This window comes from Mesoplodon bidens (genome assembly GCF_964165515.1).
Source record: "Mesoplodon bidens genome assembly, chromosome: 3".
Lineage (NCBI taxonomy): Eukaryota > Metazoa > Chordata > Mammalia > Artiodactyla > Ziphiidae > Mesoplodon > Mesoplodon bidens.
This window is the reverse complement of record NC_138178.1, coordinates 49,216,370-49,237,537: the sequence shown is the minus strand read 5'-3', so window position 1 is coordinate 49,237,537 and position 21,168 is coordinate 49,216,370. Positions and strand designations below refer to the sequence as shown.

The window sequence follows — 21,168 nt, the reverse complement described above, 5'->3', positions numbered from 1 at the left end:
TGGGCCCGTGAGCCATGGCCGCTGGGCCTGCACGTCTGGAGCCTGTGTTCCGCCCACAGGAGAGGCCACAACAGTGAGAGGCCCACGTACCACAAAAAAAAAAAAAAAAATTACCAAGCAATGAAATGCTCCTTTCCTCTTCCTCTTAGAAAAAATTAAGATTGCAAATTTTTATTGAAGGGCATTCAGGTTTTTCTTTCCTGATGATTCTTGTGCCTGTGGTAGCCATCTGTGCAGAGCTCCAACTGGTCTCCACTGGGTAATAATGTGGATTCCCACTTTCTGTTCTACAGGAAGAATATGTTCAAGAAGGCATCAGATGGACACCCATCGATTACTTTAATAACAAAGTCGTGTGTGACCTCATCGAGAACAAAGTTGTAAGTATCGGTCTGGTGTGTCTCTTCACTGCTCACAGGTTTACACTAAGTGAGTTTTTGTTCTCTCTGTCATTGTATTAGAATAAGCAAAGTGACAGCTCTGATTTGCAGAGAATTTTAGCGATTACATTTATTTTGCTTATAGGTATATGTATCAAAATAGAGTTTTACTCTTGTAGTTAATATACACATGTGTATGAGTACATTGCCAATTTACGAATGGAGGTTGTTACTGAATCTCAAGAGAAGACGATTACGACTTATGTTGATGGCATAGCATATGAAGAGATAGAAACTTGGCCCTGCCTCCTAGACCATTGATACAACTTCTAGGACTTTAGCCCTAGAAATTATTCAAAAGAAAATAAAAGGGTATAGAGAGAGATCTGTACAGGACTGTTTTGTTCTGTTTTTTTATAAAAGTCCCAACTGGAAACAGTGAAAACATCCATAGAGAACTCAGTCCTTAAATAAACTATAGCATATAAGAGTAGGGAAATATAGCCATCAAAATAATAAGTATAAAGACTGTGTAAAACAGCAGGATTATTTATAAACTAGTGCTATGCAGAAAAAGTAATACATGATAGAATGTGTCCAGTATGTAGCTGTATTAACCATGTCTATATGGGTAACAGGGTGAAAGCGAACATTAAGAAATGAATTAGGGTCCAAGGAAATGTTTTTTTCTTTAGGGTTTTAAAAATCAACCTAGTACAAATAGGAGTGAGCAGATAATGATCTTTCATTTATGGCTTTGAATAGAACTTCGGGGAGTTAAACTATTCTCTTTTTTTTGAAAATGGACTTTCCCCCATCGTTAGATCTAAGTGGTGACTCCCATTTGGGATTATTAATAGCATTCTCCCTCAAAGGGAAAGATTGACTTTCAAGATGGTATCTTCAGTCTAGGGAGCGGTTTCCTTGCTTAAGGAAAGACCTGATAAACATTATATATTTTAAAACAGTCACTGAATTGGGACTTTGCTCTCTTGGTCCCATCAGAACCCCCCTGGGATCATGAGCATCCTGGATGATGTATGTGCCACGATGCACGCAGTGGGTGAGGGAGCGGATCAGACGCTGCTCCAGAAACTTCAGATGCAGATTGGGAACCATGAGCACTTCAACAGCTGGAACCAAGGCTTCATTATTCACCATTACGCTGGGAAGGTATGGCCAGGGAGCAGGGGTTCAGCAGGAAAGGGCAAGTTATCCTTTTCAATGTCTATCTGTATTAAGCCTTTGGGTCTGTAATCTGTTTTCTCACGAGGCAACTGAAAGCAATGTCCGTATAGTTTTATGTGCCTCACTGTGTTTTATTCATCCATCATTCATTCATTCAACAACATGGGACCCATGAAATATTTGGAGAGACAAACAAAAGATAGTGCATATACACCACTGTGTATTTTTTAGCATGAATCACCCTTAATATAACATAAGTATGAATCAACCTATATATATATATTTTTTTTAGATGTTGGGGTAGGAGTTTATTAATTAATTTATTTTTGCTGCGTTGGATCTTCGTTTCTGTGTGAGGGCTTTCTCTAATTGTGGCCAGCGGGGGCCACTCTTCATCGTGGTGCGCGGGCCTCTCACTATCGCGGCCTCTCTTGTTGTGGAACACAGGCTCCAGACATGCAGGCTCAGTAGTTGTGGCTCACGGGCTTAGTTGCTCCGCGGCATGCGGGATTCTCCCAGACCAGGGCTCGAACCCATGTCCCCTGCATTAGCAGGCAGACTCTCAACCACTGCGCCACCAGGGAAGCCCCAACCTATATATTAACTGCTGAAGGAATGAGATTTTTTCTCGCCTCTTATGCAATCACAAGCTTGCATTTTTTACTTGCCCATCCTCCCTGGGAGTATACATAAGGACCAGAGGCTCACTTTGGGGTTTGTTCTCATAAAGTGCATGATTACTGGGTGCTACTGAGTATCAAGCTTTGTGTGGGTGCTGGTGATACACAGATAAGTAAATTGATGTCATGATATTTGGGGACTTCCTAGTACTGTAGAAATTCATTGGTCTCACCCTTCATCCCAATAAGTCTCTTATTAACCAAGGAGGGTCCTTGAGCATGAGACTTCAGCTAAACTGATCTAACTCTGACACCATTTGTAGGAGAAATCGAAAAGCCTCAGATGACGTGGCCCACTGCACTGCGTCAGTGAGCACAGAGAGTTTTATTTTACTCCATCTTACCTAAAATTTAGAGAAAGAATTAAGTGTATTATTTACATACCCCTATAGATCCATCGAAGAAGGGCTATGTAGTCATGAGAGCTGGGGTCCTGGTCATGTATCATTTGCACCGTGTAAGCAGCCAGAGACCATTCATCAGCATCTCCAGGCCATCGCCAGCTGAAGTCATCTAACAAGTTAAAACATGCACAGCCTTAATGTGACAGATCGGGATAAAAGCCCAATTGTTATATCTGGAAATATACACACTCTCTGGAGGATAGCCATGCCAGCTTGGATGTTTTGTTCAATGAAATACTTAAAGGATAAAATTTGATATCTTTCCATTCTTGGCCAGGTATCCTATGACATGGATGGCTTTTGTGAGCGGAACCGTGATGTGCTGTTTATGGATCTGATTGAGCTTATGCAGAGCAGTGAGCTGTAAGTGTGTTTGCCTTATCCGACACGGGATATAGGTTTGATCAGATTTTCAATATTAGAACAAACTTGTGACATTTGAATGGTCAGCGTTATGTTTCCTTGTGCTGTTGGGTCTGGGTTATCATTAGACAATTCAGCTTCTCAAAACAGCTTTTTTCCCCCCGGTCTTAGTCTCTCCCTTGTACCCCTGATACTTCTCACCCCACATGCGAAGTGCTATCTGCATGCCCTTCAGGGCCCCCAGCTTCATCATTTTCAATGGTTTTTATCGGGGAGAAATGCCCATCCTGGAGTTGGGCTGGGATGGCTGTGCCTGACTGTCTAAGACTGACACAGTCTGGCTCTGTGACACTTTGCCCTCGGGACATCATCCCAAGAATTCTCCTTCTGTTTTTGAAAATGCTAATAGCTTAGCTACACCAAAGTTAACCTGAATTGTTGAAGCACTTGGGAAATGGCTCAAGAACTCAGGGAGGGGCACTCAGAGATCCATTTTAACTCCCAAGACCCTGACTAAGCTAAAGGCGTAGAGCAGTGGGGGCATCTGCCTTGCAAGCTGCTGGAGCTCTCAGGGCCAGCTTTGCCATGTCCTTTCCTTCCCTCTTCCGTGCAGAGGTCCCCATGGTCCTGGGTAATGATGTGAGATGTCATTTACATGATCAGACCTGTCCATGCCTGGCAAGTACAATATTGCACAGTCTTCCAGATTTTACAAGTTTTAGAGCTGTCTCCAAGTAATAGTTGCCATTTTAGTCTGTGTTACTTCACCTCTCATAATATCAAGGTTAACTTCTTTGATCAACAGCTGCAAGCCTGCTAATTTTCTAGAAAAGGCCTGACTTCAGTGAATGCAAAACCGAGTTTCCTTTTTGGTCCATGGTTCAAAGTTCTGCTCCGTTTAACCCTCTTCCCCTCCCTCCAGCGTCCACTCCTCCCTGGCCCTCATCTCCCCAGGCCTGCACTTTCGTGGCACTCACACCCCACACTTCGGAGATTCTTCTCTCAAAACATGAAATCTATTTGCTCTTAAAAGATCAGGTAAACCACACGTCCTGGCTTGTGGGGTTTATGACAATCAGGTGCAGGCATGCTTTCAGAGATTTTTTTTCTTTTTAATTATTAAAATTACTGCAAAATTCAAGAGCTATTGATGCTTCCATGTAAAACTCCTGTCATGTAGACATGGTCTGTTGTTTGGTAAACACATGTGCTGTAAAAATCTATAATTGTGTCTGGTGAGGTTATGAAAGTAGATTGCTGTGGAGACTTCCTAGAAAATCCATGATGCCCAATAAGTCCTTTAGGGGGAATTTCCTTTGAGTGGCAGATTCCCAATTTACATGGATCACATCATTCATTCATTCACTCATTCAATCAGCAAATATTTATTGAGCACCTACTGTGTACTAGGCTCTGTTCCAGACACCAGGGACACTAAGGTGACTAAGACATTGTCCCTGCCCTATGCCTTTTGAGGCAGGCCTGTCAACAGATGTAGCTCAGTTACAACTACTAATGAAGTTGTATATTCAGCAGGCAAAGCATTAGTGGATTAGCTGCACTTAAAATTGCTCATACTCAAAACACGTTTTGTCTAGGTTTTTTGCTTGAGGGAAGGGAGGGTTGATACAGTACCCTATTGGCATCTTGTGGGCAAAGGCCACTGATGCTGTGAAACATCCTACAATGTGTAAAGCAGCCCCAGGCCCCAGCACAGAATTATCCAATCTCAAATACAGTAGCACCAAGATTGAGAAACCCTGCTTTAGAGCAAAGCAGAATCTGCATTGGATCTGGACAATTCATACAAATCCCTGTGCTCTGGTCTATCTTACTTAACTCAGAAAACTCACACTGACCCCCCTCTGTTGTGTCCTGTTGCCAAGGTGTATCTCAGTTCTAGTGCATGGGGAAATTTGAAAGGCAGAGTTTAAAATTTTATTTTTCAGGCCTAGACTCCAAGGTGCTTCTGTCTTAGAATTCTCTCTCCATGTTTCTTGTGTCCATTGCTTTTTTTCTCCCGGGTCACAACTTGATGGCTTGAGTCAGATGGCCATTCTGTATCCAAGGTTCTGTGCTTCTGGACGACTCTCCTCTCCATTCTCTATGGAAGCAGGCTTTCCAGCCCCCAAGGTACCTACTGATTGCTAATCCATTCTCTTTCTCCTTTTCCAGACCTTTTATAAAGTCTTTATTTCCGGAAAATCTGCAGGCTGACAAGAAAGGACGCCCAACTACTGCTGGAAGCAAAATAAAGGTTTGTTCTATTTTAATAGGGAAATTTATGGATCCCTATTAAGAGGTAGGGTTTTCTAGGAGTCAGGAACTATACCGCTGGGCCAGGATGCAGTCAGGGAGATGGAACAGGTTGGTTACAGAAGATGGCGAGAAGTAACGTTGCTGCTTGAGAAAGGGTTACAGGATGCAGGTGAATTTGACTTGGCTGTACTGAAACCCCAAATGGATATTAAGTACCTCATAGCTTAATAGTCAGCAGATGATAATCAGTTACTTTCTAAGAGGAAGTGGCTTTATACTGAATCTAGGAGAAGTCACATTAAACTGTCAGAGAAATTTTATGGTCAAGAGCCACATTTTGGATTTTCCAGACCAGACCCCAGAACTTGCCAATTACGGAACTTTACGAACCTGAAATTCTACCGGGTCTTATATGGGGAATTTATGCACCTTCCGCACTGGGTCTTGTGGGCCCTCCTTTCTGTGAATTACAGGCATCTTGGCTTCATAGTGTCTCAAAGTCAGAGGAATTCTTAGTATTTCTTGAGAGCCTCTCTCGGAGAGTGCATTGAATTATCGGAGGCACTGTGTGATGAAATAGGTTGTCCCTAATTACTCTCTGAATTTAGAGGTTGTGTCAAACACACTCCATCATGTAATTTTTTGAAAAACAGTCACTAAACTTTTTCTTATTTAATTATACCAGTTAAAAACCATTTCTTATTTTATATTTTTATTATTATTATTATTATTTTTTTTTTTTGCGGTACGCGGGCCTCTCACTGTTGTGGCCTCTCCCGTTGCGGAGCACATGCTCCGGACGCGCAGGCTCAGCGGCCATGGCTCACGGGCCCAGCCGCTCCGCGGCATGTGGGATCCTCCCGGACCAGGGCACAAACCCGTGTCCCCCGCATCAGCAGGCGGACTCTCAACCACTGCGCCACTAGGGAAGCCCTATTATTATTTTTTTAATTTTTATTTTATATTATAGTTGATTTACAATGTTGTGTTAGTTTCAGGTATACAGCAAAGTGATTCAGTTATACATATATCCATTCTTTTTCAGTTTCTTTTCCCATGTAGGTTATTACAGAATACTGAGTAGAGTTCCCTGTGCTATACAGTAGGTCCTTGTTCATTATCTATTTTATATATAGTAGTGTGTATATTAAATACAGTTTTTTTTAAAGAATCATACCAATTAAATACCACCCTGTCTTTATAATCAATGGAATCATTGAGTGATTAGGAGTAGAGCTCTGGGGCTCGTCACCTGTGTTCAAATCCCTCACCGTGTGATAGCCAGCAAGTTATCTAAACTCTCAGTGCCTCTTTTGCCTTAGAGATTTTAGTACCTATCTCAGCGGGGTACTGTGGTGATTGATTTCCATCGTCCATCTAAGGCACACACTGCCTGAAACATCATAAGCCCAAACCGTGTGTGCTTTCCTGTTCCGTACCACTCCATCTGTCCCCTCCCTCTCTGCCATGCTTTTTCATCTCTGCTTAATTCTCAGTGGACACTTGATGTGCTTGTGCTGACTGTCCATCCCCCTGTGTGGCTCTGTTTGTCCAGATCCTACATGTCCTTCTCACAGTGCCCTCCAATAACCCCGGCCCTGTGAACACCATGGTTGCTGCTGCCTGTTTTGTTCACGAGCGTTTTCTTCTCTGAATGTTGCACATATGGAAGCCTGTCTCCCCAGCCTCTGAGGGCATAAGCACTGTGTGAAATAAAGGGAACATCACAGCAACGAGACGCTTCCATCCGGAGGAGCTTCAGGTTTTGTGCAGGAAGTCAGGCGCAAGCTAGAGGGTAGGGTTTTGAGCTGGAGGGTAGAGTCCTCTGGGATTAAGGACAATCACGTTCAAGGAACTTGAGATATACAGTAGTCCTGGGACAGTGTCTGGATTGAGTTCACTGGGGCAGAGAGTTGAGGGCAGGGAGGAGACGCGGTTCTCACGAGGTCCCAGATAATTGACATCTGCACGAAGCTCTGACTCAGGCTTTGACTTCTAGGTCCTGGATAAGGATTAGCTCTAGGCTGGAAAATCTAGTCACAAGACTGTCACATTCAGATCCAAGGGCCCCAGATCATCAAGGCTGCAGTGACTCACATTCAAGTGGTCTGGATTCTCAGTCCAACTTATTCCCTATAAAAAGGAGGGTGGTGTTAGGAGCATTTTTCTCCTCCTTGGAAGACTTGACCCCTTCATATTCTTGACTAGTAGAATGCTCAAAATTGCCACCTTCCGGTGTACTCAAAATTTTCAGGATTGCTGTGGTCTGGGGAGGTCAGCCTGAAGTCAGCCAGCTCATCTAGGGAGACCGTACTATGCATATGCTCACCAATGGTATCCTCTGGGTGAACTGTGTGACCTCTGCCTGTCTGACACTCTGCCTCCATGTAGGAATGAGATTCTCCCTGTTTTATGTCTCCTGAGTCACCTCTTAGAGATGCATAGCCATGGCCCAATCTCTTACACCTTTCATATCTACAATATTTTGCAGATGCTAAGTATCATCTTTTTTATTTTTAAATTTTTACTGAAGTATGTTTGATTTACAATGTGTTTCAGGTGTACAACAGAATGATTCAGTTATACATATATATGTATGTATTCTTTTTTAAGTTCTTTTCCATTACAGGTTATTACAAGATATTGAGTATAGTTTCCTGTGCTATACAGTAGGACCTTGTTGGTTATTTTATATATAGTAACTAAGTATCATCTTAATGATATCCCTGAGGTTAAACGCTTAAAGGGATCCTGAGTTCCTTGGAAGAAAAATTAAATTTATGTTCAAGGTAGTTTTAGTGTTGGGAATCTTATTGTATTCTAATTCCTTAAAATTTAAAACTGTTGTGTAGGATTTAATTAATAGAATATTAGCTTGGTGAGAACACCCACTATCTTTGTTTATAAATAAGAGTATTCTTTACTTAATAACATGTGATTTTTGAGGCTTTCCTAAATTCTACATTGTTGTGGCTAAAAGGGACTGGTTTTGAAATTAGAGCCAAAGATTTATGGAATGGAGCTCAGAGCTGGCAAAGTGGACTGGGCTACAGCTTTATCTAAGGGAGACTGGGCCTCTAAAGGAGCAGATATGATAAGAGATGCAAGTACCATGAGGTAACTGGACTCGTAGACATTTAACATCTCTTCCAACCTTCAGATTAAATTAGAGGTCTTCTAGTTCAACCTACTTAATTTACAGATGGGGAAACTGAGGCCCAAAGAAATTTAGTGATTTGCAACATAGCTCGCAAAGAGCAGAGCCAGGATCCCAATTCAGGCTTGCTAACAATCTATGTGGAGGGTAGAATGACGAGCTGTCACCCTAAGCCTTTCTGACTGTCCTGTCTGCATTTTTTTTTTTTTTTTTTTTGCAGTACGCGGGCCTCTCACTGTTGTGGCCTCTCCTGTTGCGGAGCACAGGCTCCAGACGCGCAGGCTCAGCGGCCATGGCTCACGGGCCCAGCCGCTCTGCGGCATGTGGGATCCTCCCAGACCAGGGCACGAACCCGTGTCCCCTGCATCGACAGGCGGACTCTCAACCACTGCGCCACCAGGGAAGCCCCTGTCTGCATATTTTAATGCCTGCTTCTGTAGGCAAGTAGACAAGCCTCTGTAGGCAGGCCTCTGCCCTTGTAGGGCAAGTGCCTTTGGTAGCTTTCTGTTCTAACTCATTGGGCTCTTCTTGTCTGGAGCCAGATTAAATCCAAGCTGCTGCTTCCCAGCCACTTCAGGGGGCATTTAAAGTTGACCCATAGCTAAATACAGGATAATTTTGAGATATATTCCTGTTTGCTCAAATTGATTATTCCGAAACCTAAAGGCTTCTCTCTAATCCTAACTCACCCAGTTAATTCCTTTTGTTATCACACTAAATTATCCCATATCTTCCTTAAGGAGGAGGATGACATTGTGGTTAAGAAAAAAACTTGGTAGCTCACAGACTTGGGTTCTAGCCTCACTTCTGCTTACTAATTATATCATCTTGAGTAATACTTTATTTCTTTAAGGCCCCGTTTTCTCATCTAAAAAATGGAAATGATAATTGTAAGAAGCTACTTCTTACAATTGTGAGGCATAAATAAGAAAATCCATGTGTCTAGCCCATGAAGCATATTCAGTACTTGTTAGCCGTTACTATTTTGAGCTATTGAATGAATAGCTCAAGTGTCAAGTGTCATATAAAGTTAAGTCGAACTTGCCCCTGTGTTTTCTTATGCTAAGTTGAAAAGGTATGCTCCTAAATGCTTAGGACTAAAGAGTCTGCCAAGTTATACTTAAAAATCAAAAAATAAAAATTAAGAGTTTGGGAACTTAAAAAATAAAGCTTTATTATAACCAGTCCCTCCCCAGCTTCATCTTACATGTTGCAAAGATCATTAAATTTGTTCTCAAGTACAATCTCTCTCTCATCAACAAGGAAGATGAGAGTCAATTTACATTTTTATCATAGAGCTTTGCTTTGATCATACAACCTCGGCAGCTTTGCCCTGAATTCCAAGCATTGCAAAGAATGCCATATTCTGCACATCTAAACAGAGAACTTTTGCTTTGAATATACCCAAGAGTTTTTCTCAAGGGTTTCAGATTTCCCAAACCCATGAAAACAGGAAAGTCCTAATTGAGAGAGGGTTGACTACGGCAGGCAGATCCCTTCTGCTGACTTTGTCATGGTTTTCTGGCTTTGGAGATCCCTTTCCTCTATTTTCTTTTAGAGGTTTTCTCTCTTCGTGCTGATTTGCTTAGAATGAGAGGTTGCATGTGTGCCCCATTATTGGATCCATAGGGGATGCTCAGCTGTGTGGTGCTGGGAATGCTGATGTGGGCTCTGCTCGTGTTTCTTCAAACAACATTTGTGGTACTCATGATTTGAAATATCTCATAAGCAACTTGAGCTTTATTTATGTGGCTTTTTCTTCTTGTACCCAGTTCCATCGTGGGCACCCGATGTACAGGTAGTAAGAGCTGATTTTACATTGAATATTTTAGTTCATGAAAGAGTAAGTTTCCTGCCACACTGAAAAGGCTCTGAGTCAGCAGGTTTGGAAAAGGACATGCTGAGGAAGAAGGTGAATGAAATGGCCTATAAAAGGGAGATTTTTATGTATCTCCCACTTTTTAATTGTGAATTTCCATCATTTTAATAAGGTGATTCTTCATTGGTTAGATTGCCTGAAAAGAGTACAGGGGATTTGGATGATTTATCCTTGCAAATAAATTTGTGCACCTCCCTTTCCCTCAGAGTTTATGAGAAAAATGTATTTGCAGAGGCCGTCAATCAATATAAAATTAACTAAATTTGTTAATAATTGGCATGCTTCCCTGTTTCTCCTAAAAAGAATTATATGGGAGGATTTACTGGGGTTTGGGTGGGGGGTTGTCTTATTTTATTAACTATACTAAAAATACTGCATCGTTTTCAAAAATCTAACTTCAAACCCACTTAAGAGTGTTCAAATCACCATAACAGTCAGTAGAGCTTTAAGAAAGTGTAGTAGACCCGAGCTGAGCCTAATGAACAAACTGTCATGAGGATGAATTTCTAGCTGTACATTTGCACACTGGTCTCCTTTGAAAGTTGGTCTGCTTTAGAGCAAGTTCCATGTTTCTAAATGATGTTACTCTTCCTTTCTAGAAACAAGCCAATGACCTTGTGAGCACCCTGATGAAATGTACACCTCACTACATTCGCTGCATCAAACCCAATGAAACCAAGAAGCCCAAGGACTGGGAGGAAAGCAGGTATGGTGAAGACACAGACAGGAGGTCAAGGCCAACTTACATGGTCCCACCCTGTTTTTCCCTCTGCTCAAGCTGGGCCCTCCTATGCCCGAGGCAGGAGCAGTTTCAATTGCCTTCCAATGTGTTTTGTGTCTTAACTTTTTCAGGAAGAAGCCTATGTAGATATATTTTTCCCCTCCTTGTTTTTTCCTGAAATGTTAGCAGTGCCCTTCAGTTCAGAATTAGCGATTTATAATGTTGATCTTGGCTGGTCTGGGGACAGATGGAAAAAAGAAAGCAAACCTTAATACAGCAGAGTCAGGATGGTTTTCAAATTAGTTTGAGGCTCTGTGTAGACATTTTTAATGCACTCAGCTCCCCATCAGCACACGCAGGATGTGGCCTGGAATGCTTAGCTCAGGGTTGAAGTGAAGTTCCAAAGAGCTGGTTAAAAACAATCTGTCGGGTGCTTCCCTGGTGGCGCAGTGGTTGAGAGTCCGCCTGCCGATGCAGGGGACACGGGTTCGTGCCCCGGTCCAGGAAGATCCCACATGCCACAGAGTGGCTGGGCCCGTGAGCCATGGCCGCTGAGCCTGCGCATCCGGAGCCTGTGCTCCGCAACGGGAGAGGCCACAACAGTGAGAGGACCGCGTACCGCAAAAAAAAAAACCAAAAAACGCTATCTGTCGGGGCTTCCCTGGTGGCACAGTGGTTAAGAACCCGCCTGCCAATGCAGGGGGACACGGGTTCGAGCCCTGGTCCGGGAAGATCCCACATGCCGTGGAACAAATAAGCCTGCGTGCCACAGCTACTGAAGCTCACGTGCCTAGAGCCCGTGCTCCACAACAAGAGAAGCCACTGCAGTGAGAAGCCCGTGCTCCACAACAAGAGAAGCCACTGCAGTGAGAAGCCTGTGCACCACAACGAAGAGTAGCCCCTGCTCGCTGCAACTAGAGAAAGTCCGCGTGCAGCAACAAAGACCCAACACAGCCAAAAATAAATGACTAGATAAATAAATAAATTTATTTTTTAAAAAAATTCCTAACCGCCCATTACCTCTTCTGAGAGACATGGATGGGTCCATTTCCCATCCTACCAGCAAGATCCTTTCTAACCCACGGCAGGTAGACAATGCTTGATCCTTTACAGGGAGGAAAAGATAAACAGGAAGGAAAATGCCCAAGCTCAAGCATTTGCTGTCTGCAAGTCTTTCTTTGTATTTTCACACTTTATGGTGCAGCCTGAGTCTTTTTTTCTCATGTTAAGGTGCTGTTGGGATGTAGCAGCCTTCCGTTTGGTCATTCCACAATATTCTGACTAGTCTCATCAGTAGATGTGTGTTTCTAAGGCATCTTGTCTATTGAACTGCTCAAATTTTTCAATTTAAGGTAGTCTGAGATTCCTCTTACAATATTATCCATTGATGATACTCAGACTCTGATAAGAAGCCCTAAGTCACCAGTTCACATTTGGATGCCTCTTGCCATTAGCAAGCTCTCCAGTCCTTCTCTAAATCAGTTTTACTGTAATCTCTAATCGGTCATAAGAATTATTCTTGGGACTTTTCCGTGTGACAGCTTTTCTCCTAGTTCAAGGCAGTCACCATGTTTCCCTGGGATCTTCTCTTCAGCAAGCTCATCACTCAGCTCCTCCAGCCATTCCCTCTGAAGGAGCTGGATGTGGAATCCGATACTTTCCCTTCATGGTCATTCCCCTGCATGTACTTAAATTGCCCTCTGCTTTTCTGAGCTGTGCCACTCACTTTCTCTTTTGATATCAGGAGGATAACAGATGGAAAATGTCTGGGGCTTTTTACCTTGCAACACTAGTTCTCAAACTTGAATGTCAGAATATCCCCTGGAAGGCTTATTGCTGGGTCCCATTCCCAGAGTTGCTGAGTCAGTTTCTGGGCCTCCAAGTGATGCTAGTGATGATGGTCTGGGCCCCATAGTTGGAGAATAGCTGATCTAGAGCAAAGGGCTAGACTAGGATTTGGAAGAACTGTATCCTGATGCTGGCCTATCACTAACTAGTTTGAGTGAAACGCTTAATCTCCTGAGTCCTCAGTTTCTTCCTCTTTAAATAAGAGGGTCAATCCAGAGTGGGACTCCTTCAGTCTGACAGAATGAACTCTCCCTCATCTGTTCCCCCCTGTCTGTCATGCTGCCTCTCCCTGTCTCTACGTCACTCCTACACTCACCCCCTCACACGCCACACTCACATCTCATGCATGGTGACTCTGGACGCTTTTTTGTTTTACACACAGAGTAGAAGGGTGGTGTCACAGGCAGCGTCAGAAATAAATTACGAGGGCTTCCCTGGTAGCACAGTGGTTAAGAATCTGCCTGCCAATGCAGGGGACACGGGTTTGAGCCCTGGTCCGGGAAGATCCCACGTGCCGCGGAGCAAGTAAGCCTGTGCGCCACAGCTACTGAGCCTGCGCGCCTAGAGCCTGTGCTCCACAACAAGAGAAGCCACCGCAATGAGAAGCCTGTGCACCACAATGAAGAGTAGCCTCTGCTCGCTGCAACTAGAGAAAGCCTGCACGCAGCAACGAAGACCCAGTGCAGCCAAAAATAAATAAATAAATAAATAAAATTTATTTTTAAAAAAAAAAAGAAAGAAAAATTACGAGAGTCAAGGAAGCAGAGGTATTGCTAAGGGGTGCTTTAGCCCACCCTTCCCCCTACTTCAAACTCTCTCCAGCTTCCCTTCCCAGCAAACATAATCGTGAATGAAAACATCTCACTTGCCCTCCAAATGCAAAACCTCCCTGGCACACTCTCCCCTGCTCCACGTATCCAGCTCTGTTGGTCGTCACTCTAGTGTGGAAATCTTGCAGTAGCTACTGGTTGGGGGTTCCTCAGCCCTGCTGCTACCTTCTCGTAAACTCCAAACTGATTCACTGGAATATCAGAAGCTGGAGAACTGAAGAAAGTGGTACATTTTATTCAATAAATTTTCATAGAGTTTCCCCCAGGGTGTTTTCCTTTTTTTTTTTTTTTTAAGTTACACCCCTTATTGGAACTGCAGTGAGGAACTTGCTAACATACACTCACGTACACTGGTTTGACAAGGTCTAAGGTATCCCTTGGTCAGGTGTTGATTTTCTAGGAGGATGGCTTCCTGGGATCCGCCCCCTCATCTCGGTTCAGGTTTACTGTGTGACGGATGGTCCCACTTCATCCGTGAGTGTGGACGGTCGGGGTCCATGAAAGGGCAGTGTGCTTCGTCGTCAGGGATCACAGGGTCAATTGAAGTTCTTGGTGGACAGGGTTACGCATTCCACAAGTTTATGGCGCGTCGTTTATTTTTCGTTTCCTGTTGAAACTGTGTCTTTGTTTGGCGTTGGCAAAGTTGCCTGCCCTGGATTCTAAATAACTGCCCTAGTAGAGTTCTCAGGCCTTGACCTTCTGAGGACAGTCTTGAAAGAGGACTCCTGAGGGAAGGAGATGGTATGCCCAGGGGAGCAGCGGGCATTGCCAGCCTGGCTGATGCTTACTGAGGAGTTGACAGCACTCCAAGAATATGCAAAAGCAGGACATTTAGTTATTTGTGTGTTTGTTCATTTGGGCCGCGGTGGGTCTCCGTTGCTGCGCACGGGCTTTCTCTAGGGGCGGGGAGCGGGGGCTACTCTTCGTTGCGCTGCACGGGCTTCTCACTGTGGCGGCTTCTCTCGTTGCGGAGCACGGGCTTTCTCTAGTGGCGGGGAGCGGGGGCTACTCTTCGTTGCGCTGCACGGGCTTCTCACTGTGGCGGCTTCTCTCGTTGCGGAGCACGGGCTCTAGGCGCGAGGGCTTCAGTAGTTGTGGCTCGCGGGCTCTAGAGCGCAGGCTCAGTAGCTGTGGCGCACGGGCTTAGTTGCCCCGCGGCATGTGGGATCCTCCCAGACCAGGGCTCGAACCCGTGTCCCCTGCATTGGCAGGTGGATTCTTAACCACTGCGCCACCAGGGAAGTCCCAAGCATGACATTTTAAACATAACAGAATATGTTGAACTCGTTGTCTTGTTGACAAAAATTTGTATAAGAAGGTTTCCTAGCGATGGAATTTACAATGAATGAAACGATGTTTTCACATGAGGCTCATTGTTTTCCATGTGATTCACAGGAAAGGAATCAATGGGTGATGCATTCCCTGCCTCAAAGCTTGGGGTGAAGCCAGAATTTGTGAAAAATACTTAAAATGAGCAGATATCTCTAATTGGCAACCTCATGTATATTTTCCCTAGTAGAGAAAAGGCTGGTGGTGAGTTTGGGATTTGGAGGATGGGAGAAAGGAAAATTATTTTCCTGAATCAGATTTCTACCCTTTCAGTTAACCAGATATGTATTAATATTACATAACCTGAGGGCCAGCTCAGACTCTGAACACTATAAATTATCATCTTTTTTACTATGCTTCCCTGCAGTGTGGAATTGGGAGTTTGGGGGGAATGGTGGGTGGGAGAACAGAGTGAAAAGATTATCCAGTAATGTCCTGGCTCCATTCTCTCCTTTATAGGGTAAAGCATCAAGTAGAATATCTGGGCCTAAAAGAGAACATTCGAGTGAGGAGAGCTGGGTATGCCTATCGGCGCGTCTTCCAGAAATTCCTACAGAGGTAATGAACTGGTAACTCTGGACTCTTTTTGGTTTTAAACAAGTTTATTGACATATAATTCACATATCATACAATTCACCCATTTAAAGTATACAATTCATTGGCTTTTAATATATTTACAGAGTTGTGCATCCATCACCACAATTAATTTCAGAACATTTTCAAAGAGAAAAATCTCACTTCCCGAGTCATCAGCCCCCTATTCGGCCCTCACCCCTGGCCCTAAGCAGACACTTCTTTCTCTGCCTCTTCTGAGCATTACTTATAAATAGAATCATGTAATATGTGTCTTTTGTTTCTGGCTTGTTTTACTTCACATAACGTTTTCAAGGATCATCCTGTAGCATATACCTGCACTGCATTCCTACTCATTGCCAAATAATGTTCCCTTGCGCCAGTGTTCCAATAGACCACATTTTACTTATTCATCCATCAGTTGACAGACATCACATTTTGGCTGTTTTGAATGACGAATAACGCTGCTACCAGTATTCACATACATGTTTTTATGTGGACATATGTTTTTATTTCTCTTTGGGACATAACTAAAAATGGGATTGCTGGGTCAAATGGTAACTATGCTTAACCTTTTTGATGGACTGCTAGATTGTTTTACAGAGTGGCTGTACCATTTTACATCTCCTTTGATCATTTTTAAATTATTTGCCTTTTTAGTCTTAAGTTATAATACAGTTCTTTTTAGCATTATTTATTGTAAGTAAATCAGTAGCCACAAGTATTTTGTCTGTTTAGAGTGACAGATCAGAAATTCATGGTAATTGTGACATGGGGATGGACTGAGATTTAACTTGACTGAGCAAATTAATAGTATGAAGACAATTTTAGGAAAATATTTACAAGCTTAAAGTATTTAACCTCAGATTTTTTGTGCAGTCCAAATATAAAGTTAAACTGATTTGTGTGTGTGTGTGTGTGTGTGTGCGTGTGCGTGTGGTACGCGGGCCTCTCACTGTTGTGGCCTCTCCTGTTGTGGAGCACAGGCTCCGGACACGCAGGCTCAGCGGCCATGGCTCACGGGCCCAGCCGCTCCGCGGCACGTGGGATCCTCCCGGACCGGGGCACGAACCCATGTCCCCTGCATCAGCAGGCGGACTCCCAACCACTGCGCCACCAGGGAAGCCCCTAAACTGATTTTTATATTTCCATTGAAGTGCATTTGGCAGGATCTGTACTAAATTGTTCTTATTTTGCATTGTTTTTAAAAAGGATAACATTTAATGTCCTTAAAATATTACGATTCGAACTTCTCTAATGACTCTAAATTAGTGAAGTTCCACTGATTTTCTACATCTGTTTCATTTCCTGTATGAAAGAAGGAAGCCATATTTAGTATTTTAATCAGAAAATAATTATGTCTTCCTGGTATATGATACAGGAGCAGGATGTAAGAAATTTTTATTGAATTCAAATTGTATGTAACAAAGAGGTTGTAGGATGGAGAAGAGCTTAATTGCTGTCTTTGAAATCCAGTACTTCTAATAAAGTAGCTTTCCCTTTGAGGATGTTGTTTCTTCTGCCATGAGATTGGGATGACTGACCTACTGCTCATCAGTGTGGGTCATCATATGTGGAAGGTCAGAAGAGGCTTAGCAAAAGCACGGATCATTCCATACAATAAAGCTTCATTGATTCTGTCCCCACACATTCAAGATTGCTGATAATTTTGGAGGCTGATTAGACTAGGAATAAAATTCACTGACACAGCTCTCTGAATTAAAGGGCCCACTACACCTCTAGTGTAAGCAGAGCAATATGAAAAGATGTCTTTAGGAAAGTGAGAAAATAAATTTGGAGCGCTCTTGCATCACTGTAGCAGCATCCATTTGCTGACAGACGACTGAAACGTTAATTATCAAAGACTTTGCTCTTCTTTAAGCAGATGGGTGACGGTGACACTAGCTTAGAACAGGATTTCTCAACCTCAGCTATTGATATTTTGGGCTGGATGAGTCCTCATTGTGGCAGCCGTCCTGTACATTGGAACATGTTTAGCAACCTCCTTGGCCTCTACCTGCTAGATGCCAGTAGTGCCAACCCCCTATCCCACCCCCATCCCCATCCTCCCCGAGTTGTGACACCCAAAACTGTATCCAGACATGGCCTAATATCCCCTGGGGGCCAAAGCTAGTTGAGAACCATGACTTAGATAATCTTTAAAATTTTTTGTAAAACTACATTTCTTTGAAAAATACCCCTTTTTAATTAAGAGGGAAAAAAATTAAATTCAGAAAATAGTGAAAGAAAAGTATTTCCTCCATCTTGCCCTAATGTAGAAAGGCCTGCCCTCAACAAGTCCAAAATGTTTATAGTTTTATCCTCCTTCAGTATTTTTTCTGTACTTAAAAACTCTTTATGCGATATTTACAGATTCTCTCTAATTGGCATTACTACTGAAAACTGATCAGATTTTTTTTTAATCTGACCTTGTTTTGTTTGTTTGTTTTTGAGAAACCAGTTATGAAAGACCTCCCTCCTTCCATATTATTTAAAAACAAACCGACAAACCTGACTTCCGTAAGCATTGCTGGGAGCTCTACGTCACTGGGGGGAGCAGGAAGTCCACGCTTTCCTCTCCTGGCAGGAATGTCTGGGGTGCCCTGAGCGGGCTGTGTTACTTGTTTGCTGCAGCTCCTTAAATGAGCTGTGAAATGACCTGGTTATAATATCTGGACCTCTCTCAAGTGCCAGGCTAGCTGCATGGCTCCACGGGTGGTATTTTCTTCTGTGCCTTACACAGAGTAAGCACTTATTGCATATCTCTTATGCCCTTTGTGTTGAGGGACTTTCACTGAAATGATTTTATCCTTGGATGCCTCCCTCCTTAGCTCTCCTGCTGTGGGCTTTTCCTTTCAGAAGAGACAAACAGGCAGCCCTGTCTTATAAAAAGGAGGCTCTTTTGATGTTGTCATATTTCTTTTGATTTGAGAGTACTGGGAGGATAATAAAAATGAAGTTTGGAAGGAAAATTTGTTTTTCAATAAGAAGTACATGTTTAGTCTCCCACTCAAAAATGGCTACAAGGCCATATATCTGTCAATGGGCAAGGAATATTTTTCCAGAGACAGTGCTGTTTTCCATAAGGTGTATGAGTCTGGGGTTGTAACAGGATTTGTCCAGAATCATCCAGTCACTGTCTCATCCTGTGATCCCCTGTGAGTAATTAAAACATCTTATACCTTTATTATCTCAGGTATGGAGTGTAGCGAGTGTCCTGCTGGCTGCCAGGATTTTAGTGTCCTTGGGGGTCAGAAACATCCTTAAATCCAAGTGCCAGCAGCTAGAGGTCTGCTGGGCTGCATTTCGTCTGAGAAGGAACCATTGGATTGGTCATCTGAGAGATTACAAGGAGCCTTCCAGACTAGGGGCAGGAAAGGGAGTTCTAGGCAGAGAGAACAGCCAGTGCAAAGGTCTTGAGATGAAATTTTGGTCTTAAACTGAAAATACTTGATGAAAGGAGTATAAACTATTATCCTCATCTCTCCAGAATTATCACAGGCAACCTGTTAGGCAGTGCACCATTGCCTTGTGCAACCAGTTCCCACCAGTATATCCTGGAGAAAGACGAGTGAACTGGGTGTACTTACATAGTGGGAGAACATTGTACTAGAATTATGCCCTGGCCTCTCCAGTGAAGTACAAAAGGAAGTAAGGAGGATATCATCAAGCTTCCTGAAAGCCAAGGGGACCACCACAAGTGGTCCATTGTCAAAGGGCTCTGGAAATGCCAGGCAATTCCCATGTCTTACCCAGACCCAAACTCTCAGCGGCCTTGTCAGGAAAAGGAAGAAGAAAAAGTCTCTTCAAAACAAGTTCCTTACTATTAAAAAAAGAAAAAAAAATGAGAAATACAGCATTATTTTAATAGGGGGGAAAATGTGAATTGCAAAGAGCTACCTATTTGAGGTTGCACAATAAAAATACTTTGGTTTATAATTACGATTTGATTAGATCAAGCCAGGCAAACTCGTACTCTTAGAAACTTGTCACCTTGGGAGTCTGGTCTTTTCTTTCTCACCCATACCCTGCATGAACTTTCTCCCTCATCCATTTATATTGCCAGTACATTCCTACCTTTTCACCACATCCCCCCACAATGGCAACCCTGCTCTCAGTCATTTTTATGTGACTTAATTTGTATAACTGACTTCATTATGCCACATGTGAAATGTATTCCTGCTAATGTGTGGCTTCAGCCAGGCATTTTCATTTTTAAGCTTTTTATCGCTAATTAGTGAATAAGAGGGTTTGCTTCTCCAGGAAATTTGTATTATCAGGCAAGATGTGGATATTTAGGAGGACCAGAGAGGGTCCCTAGAATCACCTTAGTCCCAGCCAGCTAGACCTAAGGGTGTGATGAGCACTGGCTCTGTCCTCTTAGGGAGCCCTGGATCCTGAAGGTGGAGCCACTCTTCTTGTCACAATTCCCTTCTCCCTTGGATGCCATTAGTCAGTCTAATCCTCTTAGTAGCTTCTGGGAACAAGGGAGGACACTGGCTTCTTCAGAGGCCTGGGGCCCATTCATTGCCTATGTTCTAGATGTGCCTGCCCCTAGGCCACGCCCTCCAATTTCTCACCCACAGTCTCCTCTGATTTCCCCTTCTTCCTCCCTCCCTCCCTCCCTCCCTCCGTCTTTCTCTTCCTTCCACCTCAAGTCTTTGGTACCTTCTGTATCTGACATTTTGTAATGTGCTTCTGTCTCCTCTATTAGACTAGCTTCTTACATAATTATGATGTTTCTAACATAGACGTGTAGTAGACTGTATCATCTTTAAAGGGAATATTTACCTGTATACCAATCCATGCCTTGTATGTAGTGCCATCATGAAAGAAACAGCTTGGGGTTCAAATCCCAGCTATGACTCCTACTAGCTAAGTAGCCTTGAGTGGGTCTCTAGTTGCCTGTGTTTCCTGCTTTGCAAAGTGGAAAGACCAACTGGATGAGGTTGCTGTAGGAATAAAATGAGATCAAGGATCTAACGCACCAAGAATAGCACCTGATGCAGAGAGCACCCTATAGTGTTGGAGCCCTTCATGTTAGTTCTTACTGCCGCGTTCCTGGCATTGTGTAAGGTGCCGGATGTGCAGGGTGAGCTCCCATTTACGGAGCTCTTGTCCCCATGGGGGTGGCATGAGTTAACCAAATAGGTGCCAACATGACTTATCATTATGAGTTATGATACATGCTCTGAAAGAAAAATATTATTTTCTATGAGAGAGAATAGCAGGGGGACAGTGTTTGCTTGGGTCCACCCCAAAGGCCTCTCTTGAAGGGTCACTGAAGGGGAGCACCCCCTGAGTGGGAGCCAGCCACCTGAGGAGTTTGGAGAACAGCACACCTGGTAGAGGGAACAGCATGGGTGAAAGCTCTGAGGAGGGAAAGTGTTGAATGTGCATGAAGAAGAGGCCGTCCTCCCAGGAACGTGGTGAGCCTGAGGACAGTAGAGAGACGAGATTGGAGAATAGCCGAGGACCAGATCACCAGGGCCTCCTGACTCAAGATGCAGAGGACTCCAAAGATGAAAGTTGACCCATCGTAATCATAACAGCTGCT

The 21,168-nt window shown here is 43.5% G+C and overlaps 1 protein-coding gene across 2 annotated transcripts in view; it reads left to right on the top strand.

The window, feature by feature from the left end:
- The window catches only part of MYO1E (myosin IE), a 207,861-nt gene that overhangs the window by 148,598 nt on the left and 38,095 nt on the right, over window positions 1-21,168 (top strand). For both annotated transcript variants that reach the window (XM_081227979.1, XM_081227978.1), the window contains exons 13-18: window positions 294-380; window positions 1,386-1,553; window positions 2,930-3,015; window positions 5,191-5,272; window positions 10,910-11,016; window positions 15,498-15,596. In XM_081227979.1, coding sequence (XP_081084105.1) covers window positions 294-380; window positions 1,386-1,553; window positions 2,930-3,015; window positions 5,191-5,272; window positions 10,910-11,016; window positions 15,498-15,596 — 629 coding nt within the window. The remainder of the gene's footprint in view (window positions 1-293; window positions 381-1,385; window positions 1,554-2,929; window positions 3,016-5,190; window positions 5,273-10,909; window positions 11,017-15,497; window positions 15,597-21,168) is intronic.